General features: G+C 38.5%; 3 protein-coding genes across 3 annotated transcripts; 2 read left to right on the forward strand and 1 right to left on the reverse strand.

The window, feature by feature from the left end:
* Nucleotides 1-798: 798 nt before the first annotated feature.
* On the reverse strand, nt 799-1116 carry LOC148575374 (uncharacterized). The gene has a single exon (XM_088506200.1). It carries the CDS (start codon nt 1114-1116, stop codon nt 799-801), a length of 318 nt encoding a protein of 105 aa, XP_088362326.1.
* Nucleotides 1117-13808: 12692 nt separating this feature from the next.
* On the forward strand, nt 13809-17921 carry LOC148575375 (uncharacterized). Its single transcript, XM_088504007.1, has 10 exons — nt 13809-13882; nt 13962-14017; nt 14398-14975; nt 15149-15765; nt 15869-15934; nt 16431-16575; nt 16660-16876; nt 17046-17238; nt 17335-17530; nt 17629-17921. The coding sequence occupies exons 3-7, from the start codon at nt 14436-14438 to the stop codon at nt 16798-16800; spliced, it is 1509 nt and encodes a 502-aa protein (XP_088360133.1). The 5' UTR covers nt 13809-13882; nt 13962-14017; nt 14398-14435; the 3' UTR covers nt 16801-16876; nt 17046-17238; nt 17335-17530; nt 17629-17921.
* LOC107626040 (pre-mRNA-splicing factor clf1-like) lies at nt 16841-17921 on the forward strand. The gene is made up of 4 exons (XM_021116394.2): nt 16841-16876; nt 17046-17238; nt 17335-17530; nt 17629-17921. Exons 1-4 carry the CDS (start codon nt 16856-16858, stop codon nt 17753-17755), a joined length of 537 nt encoding a protein of 178 aa, XP_020972053.2. The 5' UTR covers nt 16841-16855; the 3' UTR covers nt 17756-17921.
* Nucleotides 17922-24364: the final 6443 nt, after the last annotated feature.

Here is a 24364-nt window from a genome sequence, read left to right on the forward strand (position 1 = left end):
TCTTGCATGACCTCCAATTATCGAGTTGGAGTTTTGAATTTCCTCTAGTCTTCCAGATCATCTCACTTTTCAGTGCCTGTAGATTCATCAGCCTTGTGATGGAGTTACGATGAGCGTTCAACCTCAGATCCAATTCAAATCTTCCTTGACAATCAAAGCTTTGAAAGTTTGTCCTAAAATCTTTGAATCATCAACTGCATATACTATTTGCTACAATGTTTGTCAATCGTTGTATATTCAACCATACTAAATATACATTAAAATCAATCATTAAAATTAATTATTAATATAAAATATATATTTAAAATAAATTAAACTACATATGTATGTATTGATATAAAAATACATAATATATAATTGATTTTAGTAAGTAATTTGAATATATAAATAGCATTTTTGTTATAACATTAGGTTACCCATCTTATAGTTCTAGCTATGAAACAAAACATCTTCTACCTCACTCTAATCGACAAGTTCTAGTGTTCCACAATCAAATCTTTATCTTTTATACATTCTTATATTATTTGATGAAACTACTACATAGATTAAACTTTCTTTAGCCATAACCATATGTATGCTCTGGCTGCTGCTTCCACAAATTATTCATAACTTGTATGCAACACTATATAAATGAAATAATAATATGTTGCATTTTATACTCACCTCATCAATACTAAAAGAGTTTCACATTATATATAGTAGCATATAAAACAGTTTAATGTTCAAATGCATATATGACGATTATTACAAATTTCCTATTCTAATAACAAAAGAACACAACTAATAAGACTACAAATATTATGGAGAAGAAGAAGAAGAAGAAGGTGTAATCTTGATGACAAGGCCAGGAAAGACATCATCAGGGTCATGGATATGAGGGTTGTTGTGAACGATGTAAGGGTCACCGCACTTGTCACTTATGGTGTGAAGCGTCTCCCCTTCTCCGACCACATAGATCTCCTCGCAGGGTCGTCGGAGAGTAATAATAGTGCTGCTATTGTGTTCATCAGTGAAGATGGTTAGCATGATTAGGACAGTGGAAGAAACAAGGAGAAGAGCACAGTACCATGAAGCTTCTTCAGCTGTGGCGTTTCCCTTTCTGGACTTCAAAGCCATTGATGTCTTGGTCACTTTTTCACAAAAGAGAGCAAGCTAAGATCGATAGTTGGAACTTGGAAGTTATTAATATTATATAAATGAAGATGAAGATGAAGATATAAGGATGAAATAGGATAAAGAGAGAAAATAGGGGGCACGATGCTTGTGAGGGTCAGTTTTGGCGGTTATTCCGGACAATACAGGGGGTTGTGGAACAGAGCAACAACACATGGAAATATATATATATATATATATATATATATATGAATTAATTTTGATAAATAATGTTACATAAATTAGTAAGAATCCCACTAGGGAGTCAATGGAGAATATGTATAATGTATACAATGAGCTGTTTATTTGATTCAATATAAGTGAAAAAATGAATATCGAAGATAAAATACCACTAATTTTTGAAACACAATATACCCTTTTGTACATATTATATCTCTCTATACTTCTTCAATTAATAAATATCTTTTAAATAATATATATTGATAAATAAAATATTTAATTTATTTATATAAAAAAAATTTCAGGTTGTCTAACAACAAGAAGGAGCAACAACATATCGAAAATATGGTCACGTATCTAATTTATGGATTCTTTTTACATTATTTTATAGAATAAGTTGTGTGTTTTTTTTTTAAGAAAAAACTACTTTTCTTTAAGTTTTTTTTTATTTTTTTATTTTTTACGAATAATTTTAATATTTTATGCATTCCTTGCAAACCAAGTTCATTGTTGAGAATAATTTTGTTTAAATTGTTGAGAATAATTTTGTTTAAATGTAAGGGTATTTCAACATTGTTTAATTCATCTAATTACTTGACTTAAACTTGAAAGAGTTAAGAGTTTCGAGCTTGAATTTGAAACTTTTGGTTTGGTAAAATCCTCTTCTTTAATATGGCTTTGCGACTTTGCCGCTTGAGTAGAAACTAGAAAGTCATTAGTCCATTGTTTTAAGTTGTCAGTTAAAAAAAATTTAAACTCGTTTTATTTTATTTTATTTTATTTAAAATTTTGTGTGGTTCTATATATTTTAATATCCAATTTTTTATTTTTCTTTTTATCTTTATATTAGATTATAGTATGTTTTGATAAATATTTTATTTAAAAATTTTTAGGTGACAGTAATTTTTAGTATTTTTATTTATTATTTAATTAGTACAAACACTAAATTGTTCATTTTTTTATTAATTTACGTATACAAACTTTGAAAAAAATAAATATAAATTATATTAATTTATATGTGTAAAATTTTGATAAATATATATATAAATTATATATTTTTTGTATATAAAATATCTTTAAATATGTGTACAAATTGATTATTGATAAAAAATAATAATATTTACTAACCATATAACATTGTTTTATTTTATTTTTAAATACATAAATCATAACTCGCCTAAGTATACTATAGATTACATTTATGTTGACTGATGCGATCATGTAGCTAAGTATTTAATAAATTTAGTGTAGTTTTATGAAATTAAATGGTGAGAGAAATAGCGAACGAGCTCTAGTTCAAATGACATAGTTTCTTCGTTAGAAATATTCTTAGGGTATACTCTGTCCTACCATACCCGCACTCCTAATATATATATATATATAATAAAGAGAATGGGTGTTGAATTCACAATTTTTCTTTTATAAAAATTTGAAATAACTATTAAACTAATTGATGATCATATTATTTGTAATTTTATGTTAAATTTTTTTAAAATTTTATTATTTTTAATTTTAATTTAAACTTAATTTTTTATTTTTATTTTATTTTATTAATATGTATGAAATTTAGAATAGTTGAATTTTATATTTACTTAAAAAAAATTTTATTTTTCTGCGGATAGGATCGGGTAGGATAGGATTTAGAATCTTAGGGTGCAAATAGGATTAAGGTAGAATTTAAAAAATTTTCAACTTGTAAATAGGGTTAGGATAGAGTCTAAACCCTATTTTGCTGTACCCGTTACCAACCTTATAGATAGATAGATAGAAAAAATAAAACTTGGCAATGATGAATTTCTTGAAAATTCAATGGAGGCAGGTTTGGATTATTGGTTGTATTATGTTGGTTTCAGGGCTTGAATGATTACTCAAACCATACACTCATGTCTACTAAATTAAAGATATTAAGATTTTTTTTTTAATGGTAGACATTTTTTATTGTATTATTATATGGTCATTGTTCATACCCTGACCCATCACTAAGGCCCAGGGTCCAAGTAAAAAGGCCCAACCCAGAGAGGGTTGAGCCTCTACCAGCACCGACCTTCCCCTAAGGAAGTCGGCTATCATCACGACTAGCTCTGAGGAAGTCAGGAACGATGATTAGCTGGCAGATAGACACTCATTCAAATGAGTAACTGCCCCTAAGATCTCTCAACCCACTTCCATAAGCTATATCCTAACTTCCCTAAGATAAAGGGACGGTTATCCACCTTAAAAGGCGGAACTACTTCAACGGTGGTTACTGGCTCACCACTATAAATACACTGACACCCTCAGGTATCTCTAAGTTCCAATACATTCTAAACCCGCTTACACCCTTGCTGACTTAGGCATCGGAGTGTCTTTGCAGGTACCACCCCCTTTCACTCATACCCACAAGTCGGACGGAGGCTCCAAGGCCGCGAGCCTGCAGGAAGGCTTCCCTCCTCAGACGATTGGGCCAACCCACCAAGTCCAGCCCAATAATCTCCGGTTACCCATCGTAACATTGGCGCCGTTGCCGGAGACCCGAGAGATCAACCAGTTATGGCGGACAAATCACCAGAAGATGGCCACACGGCATCTGACTCCGAGCAGGAAAATCTGGACACTGGAAACAACGACGCTAACCCAACTCCCCACCAGGAAGCCAGCGATCAGCATCGGGAAGGCACCTCTGGGTTTCAAAATCCAAAGGTAAACTCCTCGGATGGGCGAGGGTCGGGGAAAGAAGGACCACCCCATGCGACCGAGCTGTTGGGGTTAGTCCATGGCCACCAAGGTCGTTTGGAACAGCTGGAACAGGAGCTAGAGCGACAACGGGAGGCCGACCGACTTCTCAGAGAAGAGATAGAGCGACGAAGGGAGTTAGAAGAAAAACTCCTAAAATTAGAATCCTCCCTTAGAAGTCGGAACTCCCGCGGCGAACGAGAAGAGTCGCCCCTGGGAGGAGAAGACCCGTTCAGTGAGGAGATCATGAGGGCCAAAGTTCCGAAGAACTTCAAAAGCCCTGACATGAACCTCTACGATGGAACCACAGATCCGAAGCATCACTTAAGCAACTTCAAAAGTCGGATGTACCTGGCTGATGCTTCTGATGCAACTCGCTGCAAAGCTTTTTCGACTACCTTGTCAAAAGCAGCGATGAAGTGGTTCGACGGCCTCCCACCAAGGTCGGTCACCAGCTTTGAAGACCTCTCGAGGAAATTCCTGATGAGGTTCTCTATCCAGAAAGACAAAGTTAAACATGCGCCAAGCCTCCTAGGAGTTAAACAAGAGGTCGGAGAAACTCTACGAGCCTACATGGAAAGGTTCAACAAAGCATGCTTAGAGATCCAAGACCTGCCCACCGAGGCAGTCATTATGGGGTTGGTCAATGGGCTCAGAGAAGGTCCCTTCTCACAGTCCATATCAAAAAGGCACCCCACTTCCTTAAGTGATGTACAGGAAAGAGCTGAAAAGTACATCAACATGGAGGAAAACGCCAGACTGAGAGATTCGAATTGGCAACCTGGGCACCTTCCCCCAACAAAAGAGAGGGAGAGGGAGCCCAAGAAGAAGGAAGAACTTGGTCTCGATAGACCAAAGAAATATCACTCTTATACTCCTCTAAAGGTTTCCATAGTGGACGTATACAGGAAAATTTGCAACACTGAAAGACTGCCGCCTCCCAGGCCCATCAAAAACAAAAGAGGGGGGGAGTCGCGGTGACTACTGTGAGTACCATAAGATATACGGTCACTCAACTAACGATTGTTACGACCTTAAGAATGTGATAGAAAAGTTGGCCAGAGAAGGCCGGCTTGACAGATATCTCATAGAAAGGTCGGATAATCCCGGGAAGAGAAAGCGAGACGACCCAGACAGAAGAGACCCACCCCTGCAAACCCCGGAAAGACATGTACATATGATCTCAGGCGGGTTTGCAGGAGGGGGACTCACCAAGTCCTCTCGCAAGAGACATCTCAAGAGAGTCTACCAGGTCGGAGGTGAATCATCCGACCGCCCTACCATTTCTTTCACCAAAGAGGATGGGCAAGGAATAATCCCTGGACACGATGATCCAGTGGTGATTACCATGATCCTAGCCAATGCCCATCTCCACAGAACCCTAGTAGATCAAGGGAGCTCAGCAGACATCCTCTAAAAAACCCGCGTTTGACAAACTAGGGTTAGATGAGAGAGAGTTAAGAGCCTACCCCGACGCCTTGTACGGGCTAGGCAACATGCCAATAAGGCCATTGGGATTTCTACCCCTTCACACCACCTTTGGAAAGGGGGAAAAATCCAAAACTCTGAGCATAGACTTCATAGTCATCGATGTAGGGTCAGCATACAATGCCCTAATCGGCAGAGCTACCCTTAATCGACTCGGAGCGGTGGTATCCACTCCCCACCTTTGCATGAAATTCCCGACCCTAGCAGGAATAGCAACGGTTAAGGGAGATCAAAAATTGGCAAGGAAATGCTACAATGAAAGCCTAAGACTGAGGGGAAAAGGCAAAGAAGTCCACACTATAGAACTCGGCGGAGCGAGGGCCAGAGAAGAACTGCGACCACAGCCATGAGGAAAAACAGAGGAAATACAGGTCGGCCAAGAGGAAGAAAAAAATACCAATATAGGGGCCAATCTAGGGGGTTGACTAAGCTCCTAAGGGACAATTCCGACCTCTTTGCCTGGAAACCTTCCGACATACCTGGGATAGACCTCGAGCTTATGTCCCACAAGCTCTCGGTATACCCGGAATCCCGACCTGTGCAACAGAGAAGAAGCAAACTCGGCCCTGAAAGAGCCCTAGCGGTGGAAGAGCAAGTAAAGGCACTCCTAGAAGCCGGCTTCATCAGAGAAGTCAGATATCCTACATGGCTAGCAAATGTAGTACTAGTCAAGAAGCAAAATGGTAAATGGAGAATGTGTGTCGACTACACTGACTTAAATAAGGCGTGTCCCAAGGACCCTTATCCACTCCCAAGTATTGATACCCTAGTAGACTCTAGCTCATACTTGTCGTTTATGGATGCATACTCGGGGTATAACCAAATCCCGATGTACAAACCGGACCAAGAAAAGACATCATTCATCACGCTCAGGGCAAATTATTACTACGTGGTCATGCCATTTGGATTAAAAAATGCAGGGGCCACATATCAAAGGCTAATGAACAAGGTATTTGCTTCCCACCTTGGGAGCTTAATGGAAGTCTATGTAGATGACATGCTAGTAAAGACCAAGGAAGAAGTCAACCTCTTATCAGACCTCTCGCAAGTCTTCGACACCATAAGGTTACACGGGATGAGGCTAAATCCCGCAAAGTGTACCTTCGCGGTGGAGGCTGGAAAATTTCTAGGGTTTATGCTGACACAAAGAGGGATCGAAGCAAATCCCGACAAATGCAAGGCTATCCTAGAAATGAGAAGCCCGACTTGCTTGAGAGATGTCCAGCAACTGAATGGGCGACTTGCGGCCCTTTCCAGGTTCCTGGCAGGGTCAGCACTAAGGTCCCTTCCCTCGTTCTCTCTATTAAGAAAGGGATGCAAGTTTGAATGGACTCCCGAATGTGAAGAAGCGTTCCAAGAGTTCAAAAAGTTCTTGAGCCAACCTCCAATCCTCACCCGACCTCTGGTCGGGGAAGAACTCATCTTATATTTGTCCGTAGCAGACAAAGCCGTCGCATCGGCATTAATACGAGAGGATGAGGTTGGGCAGCATCCGGTATACTTCACCAGCAAAGTTCTGCAAGGCCCCGAGTTAAGGTACCACAAACTAGAGAAGTTTGCCTACTCCTTAGTAGTAGCCTCGTGAAGACTACGGCCTTACTTCCAAGCTCATACAATAAGAGTCTGCACGAACCAACCAATGAAGCAAATCCTCCAAAAGACGGATGTTGCAGGAAGAATGGTCCAGTGGGCAATTGAGCTCTCCGAGTTCGACTTGAGATATGAAACTCGGACGGTGATAAAAGCCCAATGCCTCACCGACTTTATAGCAGAATACGCAGGAGATCAAGAGGAAAAACCGACTACGTGGGAACTATACGTAGACGGATCTTCAAACAAGACAGGAAGCGGTGCAGGCATAATACTAGCTGATGAAGGGGGAACACAGATAGAAGTTTTCCTAAAATTTGAATTTCCAGCCTCCAACAATCAGGCGGAGTACGAAGCCCTGATTGCAGGATTAAAACTAGCAGAAGAGGTCGGTGCAACCAAGGTGCTGGTATTCAGCGATTCTCAAGTAGTGACCTCCCAAATAAATGGAGAGTATCAAGCCAAAGACCCGAACATGAAAAGATACTTGGAAAAAACTCTGGAACACCTCGGGCGCTTTGCGAAAACCGAAATCAGACACATAACTCGAGACCTGAACAGCAGAGCAGACGCCCTCTCCAAGTTGGCCAGTACCAAACCAGGAAGGAATAATAGGAGCTTGATCCAGGAAACTCTCCAAGAACCCTCTGTGACGAAAACGGAGGACAAACAGGAAGTCCTTGAAGTGACAGGGCTAAACCTTGGATGGATGAACCCCTTGGTCGAATACCTAAAGTTCGACATCCTCCCCAAAGAGGAAAAAGAGGCCAAGAAAATCTGGAGGGAAGCACAGCACTACACTTTGGTGAAAAATGTTCTCTACAAAAGAGGCATATCAACACCATTATTAAAGTGCGTACCGACCTCAAACACGGCTGAAGTACTAAAAGAGGTTCATGAGGGAATCTGCGGAAACTACCTCGGAGCTAGGTCACTAGCGAGAAAGGTAATTTGGGCCGGGTTCTATTGGCCGACCTTGCAGAAAGATGCCACAGAATTTGTGAAGAAGTGCCAACCATGCCAGATGCACGCAAACTTCCACGTGGCTCCACCGGAGGAACTAATTAGTATAACTTCTCCTTGGCCCTTTGCAAAATGGGGGATGGATCTGTTAGGTCCTTTTTCCCAGGTCCCAGGACAAGTAAAATACTTAATTGTGTGAATAAACTACTTCACAAAGTGGATAGAAGCGGAACCATTGGCCACTATCACTGCACAGAGAAGTCGGAGGTTCCTCTACAAGAATATCATCACAAGGTATGGGATACCTCATTCCATCACCACAGATAATGGAACCCAGTTCACCGACTCTACTTTCAGAAGCCTGGTGGCCAGTATGAAGATCAAACACCAGTTCACCTCGGTGGAACACCCACAAGCAAATGGACAAGTCGAGGCAGTCAACAAAGTCATACTGGCAAGGTTGAAGAAGAGGCTAAAAGATGCAAAGGGAGCCTGGGCTGAGGAGCTCCCACAAGTGCTATGGGCTTACCGGACGACGCCACAATCTGCCACTGGAGAAACACCCTTCCGACTAGTCTACGGCGTAGAAGCCATGATACTAGTAGAAATCAGCGAACAAAGTCCAAGGGTGATCCTCCACGATGAGGTCGGAAACATACAGGGGCACAAAGAGGAGCTCGACTTGCTCCCCGAAGTCCGAGAACAAGCCCAAATAAGAGAAGCAGCACTGAAACAAAGGATGACCACAAGGTACAACAAAAAATTCATTCGAAGAAGCTTTACCTCAAACGATTTGGTCCTGATCAGGAACGACATAGGAGTCAACAAATCGGGGGAAGGAAAGCTCGCTGCAAATTGGAAAGGACCCTACAAAATTAGTGAAGTCTTAGGAAAAAGGGTATTATAAGGTGACCGACCTAAACGGCACCGAGTTACCAAGGTCGTGGCATGCTTGTAACATGAAAAGGTATTATAGCTAAAAGTGAACTCTACTCCCTGATGTACTCTTTTCCCAACTTCATGATTTTTTTCCAAAAAATTAAAGGGTTTTTCTGAAGAAGGGTTTTTAACGAGGCATCATAGTAGAGGCTAAGGGGGCGATAGATCATTAAACCCTTAGTAGCCGTAAAAGTACCTTCCCCAAGTAAATAAAGATCTTTTTTCATTATCTCTTATAAATTCCTTCTCCTTTACTCTTCTACGAAACGCGCCGACTTAAGCTCGACAAAACGTGAAAATCCCATGAACCGACCTAGATGGTCGTCAGGATAAAACGACGAGGTACAAGTCGGTGTAAAGAGGTTATAAAAGTTGATCGTACAGAAACTCGGAAACAATCCGACTCGTAAGTCGGAAGGAAAAACCGAGTAGAAGTAAAAACGCATCGCAAAAATAACCTAAGCCATAAGAACTCAATAAAACAAAATTGAGTATAAGGAATAACAAAAAGAGATCGAAAAACCTAGAGAAAAAGGCGTAAAAGTCTATCCTAAAGTCTCTAAAGCAAAAAAGCTTAGAAAGATAGACAAACCAAAGAAAAGGTTTTCAAAAAAGATCAAGGGGACTTCAACAAATCAAAAGCAGAAAAGCATGCACACAAAAAGGTAGCTGAAACCCTTTTATACCAAAAGGGATATCTTTTGTCAAATAAAAACCCTTATCCAACAAAGGGCAGTTATAAATACTTTTGTTTACGGCCATAAAAGGCCAATGTCAAACTACCACTACCAACACAAATATAAAGAGTTTTAAAAAAAGGGGGGACCCACAGGCCAGGCCCCCATATAGCCAATAAATGTTTAAAGAAGAGTAGATGGATCACCACCAGATTCAGGAGGAGTAGTCAAAGCGCCATCAAGACCAGGGAGAGAAGCATCCATAGGAGATGGAGAGGAGGCCGGCAGAACCTTTGAAGAACTCGGAGCATCCTTTGGAAGAGGAGGGGACTCAATAATTCTCTGCCCCCGAGTCTTCAAATCTGACTCGGTAACGACCTCGGGAGCGGGGGGATAAACTATGGCACCATCAATAACGACCTTGTCAGGATCCAAAGGAGAAAGATCCAGGTCGGGAGCAATGACTCCGACCTGCTCCTTAAAGATCCTCCAGGCCTCCTCAGCCCCCTCAGCAATAGAGTCCTCCAACTCGGTATAGGCTCTCCGAGAATTCAACAAGTCCTTCCTCATGGCCACGAGATCCTCAAATAAGCTCGAGTAGCTCTCCTGCGCTTTCTTTCTCAAGCCCTCCTCCATGTTGCACTTGGCTTGCAACTTACTCTCCCTCTCCCGAAGCCCATCCCTCTCCTCTTTTAGTTTGGCGACCTCCTCCTTCAACCCCTTCTCATGTTCTTGATATAAAAGAAGTCTCTTCTCCAGCTCTTTAGCCCTCGAGGATGAACCAAGAGAGCTAAGAGGAGTCTTTTCAAAAATATCAAGAAACTTGGTGCATACCGCTGCCGACCTGATACTCTTCTGAGCCAGAATAGTGAGGTGGTTTCGGACAGAAACATCATCCAAGCCTATACGAGCATGAGGATAGATGTACTTCCGGATAAAATCAGGGGCATCCACTTTGGCCTCACCTTCGAAAGAAGAGCTAGGCTCTAAAGCCTTGCGCTTCTTCCTCTCTGGCTCAGGGGAGGATCGGGGGGGGAGGGGACGGCTGAGAAGGAGCAGAAGAAGAAATAACAATAGGTTGAGAAGGGGTCCCCAAACTTCGAGAAGAAGAGGAAGGAGGAGGAAGAGAGGAGCTAGTTACCCTGGCGCCGCCAGTCCTGGCACGGGACCTCGCTTTGGCCTCCTGGACCCTCTGGTAAGACTCATTGGAATTCTTCCTCGCCATCTCTGTAAAAAGAAAAAGCAGTTAGTAAAACAAGTCGGTAAAGTTCAAGTCGGCAGAAACAAGTCGGAAATAAAATAGATAAGTAAAAGCTACCTAGTTGCGACTGGACAAAGGAAGGCGACCCCTGGAGAAACTTTTTAGTATCCAAGTATGGGGCCCTCCCCCACACTTCTCGGAGGAGCCCCACAATGGCTGCTTCCACTTCGTCCAGGTCGTCCAGACCATATTTCTCACAGGGGGAGGCCTCCAACCAATACAGAGAAAAGCGAGGAGAAGAATTCTCATCCAAGAAAAAGGGGTGGTGACCCTCTACAGCTTGAACTTTGAAAAAATAATTTTTGAAGTCGTGGAAAGATTCATCAAAAAGGGTGAAAACCCTCCGACCTTGTATAGCCCGGAAGGACACCCATTGTTGCTTGTTATTTTGCCCACTAAAGGGCTTAGTCATGTGGAAGAGAAAAAAGAAAATCCTCAAGGAAGTCGGAAAGTCTAAAGCATGGCTGATAAACTGGTAAATTTTCAGAAAACCCCAGGAATTGGGATGAAGTTGGGTCGGTGCAACACGACAGTGGCATAAAACAGCAATCTCGAAATCAGAAAAAGGAAGAAAGACGCCCAGACGGGTGAGCATGCTCTCATACATATAAAAGAAATGAGGGGCTGCCTCTGAAGCCCTCCCAAAACAGACCCGGTCTTCTGGATCCGGGGCAAGCAGTTCATACTTCGGCTCATCCTCGTCAGAGGTGCAGAGCCGGTGACGAGTGCGAAGATCAGTAATAAAGTCAGTATCAACCCAAGGTTCCTCCCCCAGGACTGTAACATCAACCCACTGAGCAAGACTTTCTACGGAAGACATTTTTTCTCTCTCTAAAAATGGGTTGGTAAAACCTACAAAGGGAAAAAGAAGAAAATCAAAAACATAGTCTCTAAAGGGGAGTACGGAATCAAACAGAAGCCTACGAGTCAACTTCTCTATCTAAAAGCATGCAAACAGAAAGCACGTAGCAAAAGAGAAGAAGGAAAGACTAACCTTTATCCGGAAATAAGGGATGAAAGCCTTCAAACGCAAGAATGCTTCACGAACGAATGAGGAGGAAAATTTGAAGAATCGCAGAAACGAAACAACGAAAGAAAGGCAAAGCATTTATAAACACGTTAGGGGCATAATGGTAAAAACGGAGCAATCATTAACGAGTGCACCGTTACCAAGGTAATTAATGCCTGCGCGAACCTCTAACGGACGCGACGTTCGATTAGACGTAACCGTGAAAACCAAAAGTCACGAAAAGTCACGTCGGTTCCGCAAAAATCACGTCGGTTCCTCCACACATCGGCTACGACCCCGAGTAGAATACTCAAACCCAACTCTAAAAAAGAAAATTGGGCTCCAGTAAGGGCACTGTTCATACCCTGGCCCATCACTAAGGCCCAGGGTCCAAGTAAAAAGGCCCAACCCAGAGAGGGTTGAGCCTCTACCAGCACCGACCTTCCCCTAAGGAAGTCGGCTATCATCACGACTAGCTCTGAGGAAGTTGGGAACGATGATTAGCTGGCAGATAGACACTCATTCAAATGAGTAACTGCCCCTAAGATCTCTCAACCCACTTCCAGAAGCTATATCCCAACTTCCCTAAGATAAAGGGACGGTTATCCACCTTAAAAGGCGGAACAAATTCAACGGTGGTTACTAGCTCACCACTATAAATATACTGACACCCTCAGGTATCTCTAAGTTCCAATACATTCTAAACCTGCTTAACCCCATGCTGACTTAGGCATCGGAGTGTCTTTGCAGGTACCACCCCCTTTCACTCATACCCACAAGTCGGACGGAGACTCCAAGGTCGCGAGCCTGCAGGAAGGCTTCCCTCCTCAGACGATTGGGCCAACCCACCAAGTCCAGCCCAATAATCTCCGGTTACCCATCATAACAATATATATATATATATATATATATATATATATTAACATATCATGTCCTCTGATAAATATTTAAATTCAAGCAAAACATTTCATATGTAGTAACTTGCCTAATTTGTCAACAAACTAGATGGGGTTTTATTATTAGGCAAACGAAAAGTATATTAAAAAAACAGACTAAATATCTTTTAAGATTATTTTTAAAAGATTAAAGGTTTGTTTGAGAGCTATTAAATCGATAAAAAAGATAACTTTTAATGATTTTTTTTATTATTTTTTAGTATGTTTGGTAAATTTTTAATAGTAAAAGTAAAAGCACTAGAAAAAAAAATATTTTTGAGAAGCTACAATTTACATCTTTTTCCTAAAAAAGAAAAAAAAAATTTTCACATAATAAATAAACAAAAAAATACTTTTATTTTATTTTATTTAAATAATTAATAAATAAAAAAATCTTTTTATATAAGATATCCAAGTATAAAATTACTTTTTTTTATAAATTTTTTTTTAAAAAAATTTAAAAAATATTTTTTTTGAAAATGGCCCAAACAAGCCCTAAAATATACTTGTATAAATAATTTTAATTCAGAAAGATATTTTAGTCTTTTAAAATTAATTTTAAAAAAATATTTTATTTTTTAAAATATGATTAAGAGGATCTTTTAGTATTTTTAAATTGAACTATTGTTTCAAATGTATAATACAATTAAAAAAATAAATTTAAAAAGATAATTTAATATTTAACTACAAAGTTATTTTATCTTAATCTTTCTAAAATCAAATTCAAGTTTTAATTACACTTAAACTACTTTAAGCCTAGAAATTGAAATTATTAAAAATTTAAAATACTCCTAAGTTTAAAACTATACCGCGAGTCCCTAACCCCCTCCTATTTCAATTTTCAGTCTCAGTCTTCCCTTTCTCCTCTAGTCTGAGCTCCAGCAGTGAAGGAATCCTCCCGTCGAGCAAGGCGCGCCACAGTGTCTCCAAGGCTTCTCAATCGCGCCGCCAGGTACTCCCCAGGGTCGTGTTGTTGGTGTCATTCGCCACCTTTGCGTCTGCCTCGCCACCGCCTTTGCCGCCGTTCCTTATCCGCTCTGCTCTTTTCTTCGGAGCTATGCCTCTGCTCTCCTCTCTTTCTCTCTCGACTGTCGCCGTTCTAGCCAGATAGGTACAAAACCTTGTTATTTTTTCCTTATTTGCTAGTTAATTTTTCTGAAGTTCAAAGTTGATAATTCGATATAGCATTTGTTTAAAATTATTCTAATTTTAAGTAATTAGTTAGAATTTGCCCTCACCACATACTGATGTTTTTGGAACCTAGCACATCATCAAGATAATGTAAAACAAGAACTCAACTTAGCATTTGTTATGTGAATTGCTGTTGCTATTGTTATGTGATCTGTGATCTGTGTTGCTGAATTCAACTTTCAATTTATAATTTATAATGCAGCTGGAACAGAGGACATCTGAAGTTCAAACCAGCTGGACAAAGAAATTGTAGCTGACTAAACCAACGCTTTAAATTCCGCAACCGCCATTTTCTTACAGCAAAATCCTTCGTTTTACTGCACCCTTCAACTGGGGCGATGTCTTTGTCAAAAGAAGCAGACTCAACATTGGGTTACCTCACGCTCAAGGACACGGAGGTGAAGCTTCCACCGCCAACGCGGGTCAAGAACAAGACACCTGCTCCGATTCAAATCACAGCGGAGCAGATTCTCCGGGAGGCTGGGGAGCGGCAAGAGGCTGAGATCCGCCCGCCAAAGCAGAAGATCCCCGATGCCACTGAGCTTGGCGAGTACCGCCTCCACAAGCGAAAAGAGTTTGAGGACTTAATTCGGCGTGTGAGACGGAACATTGGCGTGTGGATTAAGTATGCACAGTGGGAAGAGTCTCAGAAGGACTTCGAGAGAGCACGCTCTGCTTGGGAGAAAGCACTGGAAATTGACAACAAGAACCACACCCTTTGGCTCAAGTATGCAGAGATGGAGATGAAGAACAAGTTCATCAACCATGCGCGAAACGTGTGGAACCGCGCTGTCACCCTCCTACCGAGGGTCGACCAGTTATGGTACAAGTATATACATATGGAGGAACTGCTTGGCAATGTTGCTGGTGCCAGACAGGTATTCTATGAGTGAATGAACTGAATTAAATTACTCACACATGGATTACAGTTTATATAACATCACACTTTATATGTCTCTAATGCTACTGCTGCATAAGTTGAAACCATTAATAGCTAACAAATATTACTGATTATATGAAGAGTAAGTAACTTGACCTTTCACAATGGCAGGTTTTCGAGCGGTGGATGAAGTGGATGCCTGATCAGCAGGGATGGCTCTCTTACATCAAGTTTGAGCTTAGGTACAATGAAATTGAGCGAGCCAGGGGGATATTCGAGCGTTTTGTGCAGTGCCACCCTAGGGTTGGGGCGTGGATTCGGCATGCCAAGTTCGAGATGAAGAATGGGGAGGTGGCAAAGGCTAGGAATGTTTATGAGAGAGCGGTGGAGGAGCTTGCTGATGATGAGGAAGCTGAGCAGCTGTTTGTTGCTTTTGCTGAGTTTGAGGAGAGATGTAAGGAGACTGAGCGTGCAAGGGGTATATATAAGTTTGCTCTTGATCATATCCCCAAGGGGAGGGCAGAAGACTTGTACCGTAAGTTTGTGGCATTTGAGAAGCAGTATGGTGACAGGGAAGGGATTGAGGATGCTATTGTCGGAAAAAGGAGGTTTCAGTATGAGGATGAAGTGAGGAAAAATCCGTTGAACTATGATTCATGGTTTGACTATATACGATTGGAGGAGAGTGTGGGCAATAAGGAAAGGATCAAGGAGGTGTATGAGAGAGCTATAGTCAATGTTCCTCCTGCAGAGGAGAAGCGATTCTGGCAGCGATATATCTATTTGTGGTTTGTTTGATTCGAATAACTTTATTCCTTAATGTGTTTTTATTCGGGATTTTTACTTTTTTCATTTGCCCCCTAATATTTGCCATTTGTCTGTGTTACTTAGGATTAATTATGCACTCTACAAAGAGCTTGATGTTAAAGATGTGGATCGAACAAGAGATGTATACAGGTTTGTGCCTTGTAGTACTGAAGTTCAGAAATTAAATTTGGAATTCTTCTAAATTTCAATATAATGTTCGCATCTGTTTGTGGCTCTTGCTTCAATTTATAAGTTCTTATAATAAAATAAAATTGCTCATAAATTTCGTAATTTTGGAATTAGTGAATAGGTGGACTCAAGTCTAAAGAGAATGTGTTACTTCAATTAGCATATGTACTGCATTTAAAGTATCTTATGTGCTTCAAGATACTGTAGACTCAAATAGATTCAATTTTGAACCCTATCAAATTGATTGGTTGGAGTCACCATGATAATTAGCTTTATGATATAGCATAACCTTGTCTAACATATAATGATTTGATTTGGATAATGGTCATAGCACTGCAATTTCAATAATTATGAATGAATATAACATCATCTGTGGTATTGAAGCCAAACTCCAGTGTTGATCTTTTGTATTGTATATTGACACTGCTGCTCCTCTCTGTGGCTTTCTTTCTTATAGGGAGTGTCTCAACTTGATACCACATAGCAAGTTTTCATTTGCAAAGATATGGCTTCTAGCAGCCCAGTTTGAAATACGTCAGCTGAATCTCAAGGGTGCTCGACAGATATTAGGAAATGCCATTGGAAAGGCTCCAAAAGACAAGGTAATATATATGCTGATGTAAATGCAATGATGTCTTTTTATTGAAGCATGGTTATCTTACACAGCCCTGCTCACTGGACAACAGATTTTCAAGAAGTATATAGAGATAGAACTGCAGCTTGGTAACATAGATAGATGCAGAAAACTATATGAAAAGTATCTGGAGTGGTCGCCTGAAAATTGCTATGTTTGGAGCAAGTATGCAGAATTGGAGAGATCTTTATGAGACTGATCGAGCTAGAGCAATATTCGAGCTTGCAATCGCTCAACCAGCATTGGATATGCCTGAACTATTGTGGAAGGTACATTTATTGCCTTGTACCAATCAATGCCTAACCATTCTTGTTATATCATTCTTTCATCATTTCTTTTCTCTTATGTATTATGACATCTTATGTAATGCATACTTTTTCTAATATGCTATGTGCATTTTTGTGCTAACCTGTCTATCAATTTGTGATTTCAAAACAGGCATATATTGACTTTGAGACTGCAGAAGGTGAATTTGAGAGAGCAAGAGCGCTTTATGAAAGGCTTCTTAATAGAACAAAGCACTTGAAGGTATGGATAAGCTATGCGGAATTTGAGGCAACGGCAATAGATCAGAACAGTTTAGACTTGATAGAAGAAGAGCAAGAGAGGGAATGCCTTCAGCGTGCTAGAAGTATGTGATCCCGATGCTTTTGTTGTTTGTTTATTCTTTGATCTGAAGTGGAATGATATCCTGATTCACTCTACTTTTGTTTCGTGCTTAAATCAGGGGTGTTTGAGGAAGCTCTTAACTACTTCAGATCATCAGCTCCGGAACTGAAGGAGGAAAGGGCAATGCTATTGGAGAAATGGCTCAACATGGAGGCTGCTTCTGGCGAGCTTGGTGATGTTAGCTTAGTCCAATCTAAGCTGCCGAAGAAGCTCAAAAAGAGAAGAAAAGTTACTACTGAAGATGGTTCTGCCAGGTTTGTATTTTGTTACTGTCAATATTCTATTTTTGTCATTCTGGTTATAAAAGCCTTTACTAGATTTCATATTAACTCCTGTTCTTTTGATTTGGCAGAATTGGGGAATTCATCGACTATTTGTTCCCTGAAGAAACTCAGACGACTAATCTTAAGATCTTAGAAGCTGCATACCAGTGGAAGAAGCAAAAATTGTCTTCTGGCGAGTGGCGACAACTGAACTAACAATATTTTCATCTTGTCTTGTTTGTAACATGTATATATATGTTGGAGTGATTAGGGATGGGTTATTGTTAAAATCAAAACTGTTGAATACTTTTACCTATCAAAATTTTTAAAAAAGATATAGCTAGTATTAAGTGCTTGTTTAGGCGTCATTATTTTGATAAAATAAGATCTTTTTATAATGAAAAAGATCTTTTTTATTTTTTAATGTGTTTGGCAAATTTCTAGTAGTAAAAGTAAAAGTACTAGAAAAATCAGAAAAATATCTTTTTTGAGATGTAATTTACATTTTTTTAAAAAAAATCTTTTTTCTTAAAAAAAAAAGATGTTTTTCATGTAATAAATAAACAAAAAAGTACTTTTATATTGTTATACGAAAACATAATTCATAGATAAAAAGATATTTTTACATGAGATACTCAAACATAAAATTACTTTTACTTTTTCATAAGTTTTTTTAAAAAAATATAACTCGAAAAAAGATCATTTCTTAAAAACTCACCCAAACAAGTCTTAAGTATTAACCCTTAAATAAAATAAAATAATTAAGTCAACCCCAAACTAATAAGTCACCAATTCCACTATGTAACCAACAAAGATTTTATCAACTTCTGCCAACTCTTGTTTATGATTGTGTTTAATGTAATTGTCTTTGTGGATGTGTTTAATAGAAATGTCTTTTCTATGGCTGTGTCTAATGAGAATGTTTTTGTGGATGTGTCTCCTGGATGTATCAATGTTAATTATAATTAAAATATAATAATTAATTATTAATGACAATAAGTTGGCAGATAATATATTGGTACCATATATTTTTCAATAAGTCAAGTTAGCTTCTTCCACTACTTGCTTTCTCTTTTGTCTTTATGGATTATTATTATTATTATTATTATATTGTTAATTAGTAAATGGTCAAGAATTTGAGATGGAAATAAAACTTAAAAACAACACGCTTATGGCAATTACCAAGTAGTTACCTTCTCTCTCTTCCTCCCTCTCCTTCTCTCTCTCCCTCCCTCCCTCTCCCCCCTCCCCTCTCTCCCTCTCTATCGTTAACTAGCAAATGGTCAAGAATTTGAGATAACTCCACCTATGTTACACTTATGGTACATAGCCGGTCCCAAACCCGGATAAAGGAGGGTTGTGTTAGGTCTTCGACAATCAACATAAAAATTTAGTCAAATCTTCATGACATGAATCAAAGACGTTATTGCGCTAAAGCTAGGTCATTGCCCGGAAGCAACACGTTGTATGGCTCGAGTACAGTGTCAAATGAGCAAAGGCCGCTGCATTGCCCGGATGTAGTGTTAAATGAGCAAGGGTTCCCGCGTTTAAGTGAACGGACGAGGGTAAATAAGCTAGTTCACAAAGTAAAAGGTAAAGGTCGAAACGACAGAAGGTTAAGATTTGGGACATGGAACATAGGCACTCTAACAGGAAAATCCATGGAGGTGGTGGACACCATGACAAGGAGGAGGATTAACATTATGTGCCTACAAGAAACAAAATGGGTTGGTGCGAAGACTAGGGAGTTGAATACTTCCAGATTCAAACTTTGGTATACAGAAAATGTGAAGAATAGGAATGGAGTGGATATTATTGTGGATAAGCAGTGGAAGAAGGATGTAGTGGATGTCAAGAGGGTGGAAGATCGGATCATCTCTATCAAACTTGTGGTGGAGGGAGGTACTTTTCATGTGATTAGCGCCTACGCACCGCAAGTGGGTTCGGACGAACAACACAAGATAAGATTTTGGGAGGATCTAGAGAGTTTGGTCTAAGACATACCTTCGAGAGATAAGATTTTCTTAGGAGGAGATCTAAATGGCCATGTTGGAAGAGAAGTGACCGGGTATGGAAGTATTCACGGAGGCCATGGTTTCAGATTGATCAATGCCAAGGGTAAAACTATCTTGGACTTTTCCTCAACTTTTGACCTTCTCATCGCAAATACATGTTTTAAAAAGAGAGACGAACATCTTATAACCTATAAGAGTGGTATGATAAGCTCTCAAATCGATTTCTTCTTGTTGAAGAGAGTCGACCGGAAATTTTGCATTAATTGTAAATTATTTCGGCAGAGAGTTTAACAACACAACATACGATGCTCGTCATGAATTTTCGCGTTGAACAAAAGTTGAGAAAAAGACATCATACGAAGAACCCAAGGACGAGGTGGTGGCGGATGAAGAGTGAGGAACAAAGAAGCTTCCTAAGACGGGTAGGAGAAGAGGCAAAGTGGGATATGAATGGAAGCGCGGAGGAGATGTGGAGGGAGATGGCAGAAGTTATTAGAAGAACAACAAAAGAAAGTTTTGGTGAATCTAAAGGGACAGGACCAAGAGACAAGGAGTCTTGGTGGTGGAATGCGAGTGTATAAGAGAAGATAAAGGTAAAAAGGGAGTGCTTTAAAAAGTGGTCTTTGTGCCGTAATGCGGAGAATTAGAAAAAATATAAGGCGGCTAAGAAAGAGACAAAAGTGACTGTAAGTGAAGCAAGAACAAGAGCATATGAGGGTCTATACCAGTCTTAGGCACGAAAGAAGGAGAAAAAGGTATATATAGAATCGCAAAGAGTCGTGAAAGAAGAACGATAGATTTGGACCAGGTTAAGTGCATAAAGGATAAAGACGGAGAGGTGCTGGCTCAAGAGGAGAAGATTAATGAAAGGTGGAAGAGCTACTTCTACGAGTTATTTAATGAAGGAAATAAGACTCTTCTGAGCCTTGGTTGGTTATACACAAGGAAAGAAGATCAAAACTTTGACTACTATCGAAGGATTCGAGAATTCGAGGTAAACGGGGCTCTAAAACAGATGAAGAATGGCAAGACAGTATGATCTGATAATATCCCGATTGAAGTTTGGAATGGCATTGGAGGAAAAGGCATCAATTGGTTAACCAAGCTTTTTAATGAGATTTTAATGTCAAAGAAGACACCTGATGAGTGGAGAAAGAGCACCTTGGTACCTATCTACAAGAATAAAGGGGATATACAAAATTACAGAAACTATAGAGGGATCAAGCTCATGAGCCACACCATGAAGTTATGGGAAAGGGTGATAGAACGGAGGCTGAGAAAAGAGATACAAGTAACAGAGAACTAATTTGGTTTTATGCCAGACAGATTCACCACCGAAGTGATATACCTATTAAGACGGATGATGGAGAGATATCGTAGTAACAAAATGGATCTATATATGGTGTTTATTGATCTGGAAAAAAAGCGTACGATAGGGTGCCAAGGGAGGTCCTATGGAAGGTTTTAGAAAAGAAGAGAGTAAGGATCGCATATATTCGTGTAATTAAAGACATGTATGATGGGGCCACAACTAGTGTGAAGACTCAAGGTAGGGTGACAGAGGAATTTCTTATTGGTATAGGATTATACCAAGAATCATTCTTAAGTCCTTACCTTTTCACATTAGTCTTGGAAGTACTCACAGAGCACATCCAAGAACTTGTGCCATGGTGCAAGTTTTTTGCCGATGATATCGTCCTTATGGAAGAGTCAAGAGAAGACTTAAATAAGAAGTTGGACTTATGGAGAGAAGTTCTAGAAGTGTATGGCCTGCGCATAAGCCGTAGTAAGATAGAGTATATGGAATGTAAGTTCAGTTTGCGAAGAGAAAACCCTAATATAGAGGTGAAGTTCGGAGAAAATATCCTACAAAAAGTTAAAAGTTTTAAGTATATTGGGTGCATCATACAGGATAATGGAGAGATTGAACATGATGTAAATCATAGGATCCAAGCAGGTTGGTCAAAATGGCAGAGTGCATCTGGTTTCATGTGACAAAAAAGTGCCTTTAAAACTTAAAGATAAATTCTATCGCACTGCTATAAGACCGGCTATGCTTTATGGTACAGAATGTTGGGCGGCTAAAAGGGAGCACGAACATAAGCTAAGTGTGGCAGAGATGAAGATGTTGAGATGGATGAGTGGTCATACGCGATTGGATAAAATAAGAAACGAAGATATAATGGAGAGAGTTAGAGTAGCATCCATTGTGGAAAAAATGGTAGAATCGCATCTCAAGTAGTTTGGACATGTGAGAAGAAGACCAACAAAGCACCCAGTCAGGAGGGTGGATGAGATGGAAGATGGATAAGGGGTGGAAAGCAGAGGAAGACCTAAGAAGACCATCCATGAGGTGGTCATACGAGATCTTCATATAAACAGTCTCTCTATAGACATGATACATGACAGAGTTGAATAGCGTCATTTGATTCATGTAGCCGACCCCACCTAGTAGGACAAGGCTTTGTTGTTGTTGTTGTTGTTTGTCAAGGATTTGAGATGGAAACAAAACTTAAAAACAACACGCTTATGGCAGTTACCAAGTAATATCTTCTTTCTTTCTTTCTTTCTCTCTTTCCTTCCCTCCCTCTCTCTCATTTATTTATTTTTTGTCATTAATTATAAATAATTCCAGATTTACTACCTTGTCTTTATATTTATTCATTTTTATATTACTATTTTTTTTATAAACATTTTTATATTACTATATAGCTTAGGAAATTAGAATTGAGTTCATATATATTTTGAATACAGATTTATAATAAAGTCCTTTGAACATCTCTATCTGTAATTATTCTCTCTCTCTCCCTCTCTCTCTCGTTAATTAGCAAATGGTAAAAAATTTGAGATGGAAACAAAACTTAAAAACAACACGCTTAAGGCAGTTAGGAAATATACCTTCTCTCTCTCCCTCCTTCCCTCCCTCTTTCTCTCTCTCATTTATTTATTTTTTGTCATTAATTATAAATAAGTCCAAATTTATTACATTGTCTTTATATTTATTCATTTTTATATTACTATTTTTTTATAAACATTTTTATATTACTTATAGCTTAGAAAATTAGAATTGAGTTCATATATATTTTGAATACAGATTTATAATAAAGTCTTCTAAATATCTTTATCTGTAGTTATTACTTATTACCAACAAAATTGCTATGTATGGTATTAGAAATTTATTAGAGACTTATTTTGGTTAGAGTTAATATCTAGAATTGGAATCTGAATTCAAATTTGAGATGAAATATAAAAAAGTAAAATGTTAATAAATTAGATCGAGTGAATTTATATTTAAAATTGTGATGAGAAATTAAACATATATACTCTTTGATTCATTCTAATTGGTATAGTCCTTTTATGTGTTGTTATTTTGTTATCAACTCTTTTAAGGGTCTAATATTTTGATAAAAGGAGATATAAAAGGGAAGATGCATATACAATATTATTGCATTATTATTCACAAAGTGTTATAAGTCATTCCCTTCACAAGTTTCAATTTGGAGAAAGACCAATAATTATAGTGAGTACTTTTTTTCAAAAAATATAAAAAAAAGAATTACATCGATTCAATTGAGTTCTTATTATAAATAAGGCCGTAATATAAATCATTTCATTAAAAAGAAGTGGTGCTTTTCTCACAAAAATAGTTGATTATGGCTTAATTGATAAGAAATGAAGGTGGCAATTAGCATTAAGCATTTAGCAAACGGAGTCCCATTGCAATTAAGTCAATAAGATGTCTGATTCTTAACAATTAATGAATCTGTTTGTCTATTATGATTTCTATGTCTCTATAACCTGATTTAAACGAGTCCTAATAGATATTACCAGAATAAAAACTAAATTTATTAGTTATTTAGTTGTATTATTAATATTATAAGTGACATGCATATTTTATGTTGTTTTATTTATATTAGAATAATTTTAAATATTTTTTTTACTTCAACTTTTTTCTTTGTATTCTATTTTTTTTATTAGAGATGTTATTTTCAAAAAGTGTTACTTAAAAGAATAATTCATTGTCATCTCATAATTATAATTATATAATTATTATACTAATAAAAATTGAAAAGATGTGAATCTAATATGGAAAATGTGATAGACAAACGAATATAAACAAAATGCTTCTCTATAATTGTCCTTTCTCTGTATAATTATTATACTCAATTGCTATGTTCTTTCTAGGTTTATTTTGGGTTCTTTCTATGTTCCTTCTTTATAATTTATTCAATTTCTAATTATACAGTCCCCTAATAACTTCATAGTTATTGCTTATTACAAAATATGTCAAGTGTGTTATTAGAGACTTGGCACTTATTTGAATTTCAAATAAAACAATAAAATTGCACATTATAAGTTGGATCACGTTAGTTGAAATTTTCAAATAAGACTTTGAATAAAAATAATTACCGGGTTTCACATGGTTGATATTTCCTAGTGCTTCTTCATAAAATGAAAGGTTATGAAAGTTAAAATAAAGGGACAAATTATCAAATAGTAAAAAATAGAAATCACATCTAACTATAGAACTTCATAAACTACCACTGCAAATTACAATGCAAAAAAATAGCAATTTGTAAACTACTATAGAAATGCATGGGCCTATAAATATCAATAATGCAGAAACTAAGGTGATAGGTGACAAGAGCTAGTCTTCAAAATTAACCAAGGAGAAAATGCAAGAAAGTACTATGTGAAAACTGATCTAAGGGGCATATGAAATCACCTGGAAGATGCGGATTGAGGGTTAACTGGTTTAGATTCTATTTTCTTGTAATTTCATACTTTTTTAAGTTTCTTCCTCAAATTA

This window comes from Arachis ipaensis, chromosome B2 (genome assembly GCF_059453495.1).
Source record: "Arachis ipaensis isolate K30076 ecotype BB chromosome B2, ASM5945349v1, whole genome shotgun sequence".
Lineage (NCBI taxonomy): Eukaryota > Viridiplantae > Streptophyta > Magnoliopsida > Fabales > Fabaceae > Arachis > Arachis ipaensis.

Excerpts from the sequence above, each read along its gene's own strand:
- LOC148575375 (XM_088504007.1), top strand. The coding sequence starts at position 14,436 with ATGTCTTTGTCAAAAGAAGCAGACTCAACATTGGGTTACCTCACGCTC. Across the intron at positions 15,766-15,868 it reads CAGCGATATATCTATTTGTG|GATTAATTATGCACTCTACA; the intron begins GTTTGTTTGATT and ends TGTGTTACTTAG. Across the intron at positions 15,935-16,430 it reads CGAACAAGAGATGTATACAG|GGAGTGTCTCAACTTGATAC; the intron begins GTTTGTGCCTTG and ends TCTTTCTTATAG.
- LOC148575374 (XM_088506200.1), bottom strand. The coding sequence starts at position 1,116 with ATGGCTTTGAAGTCCAGAAAGGGAAACGCCACAGCTGAAGAAGCTTCA.
- LOC107626040 (XM_021116394.2), top strand. The coding sequence starts at position 16,856 with ATGCCTGAACTATTGTGGAAG. Across the intron at positions 16,877-17,045 it reads TGCCTGAACTATTGTGGAAG|GCATATATTGACTTTGAGAC; the intron begins GTACATTTATTG and ends ATTTCAAAACAG. Across the intron at positions 17,531-17,628 it reads ACTGAAGATGGTTCTGCCAG|AATTGGGGAATTCATCGACT; the intron begins GTTTGTATTTTG and ends TTGATTTGGCAG.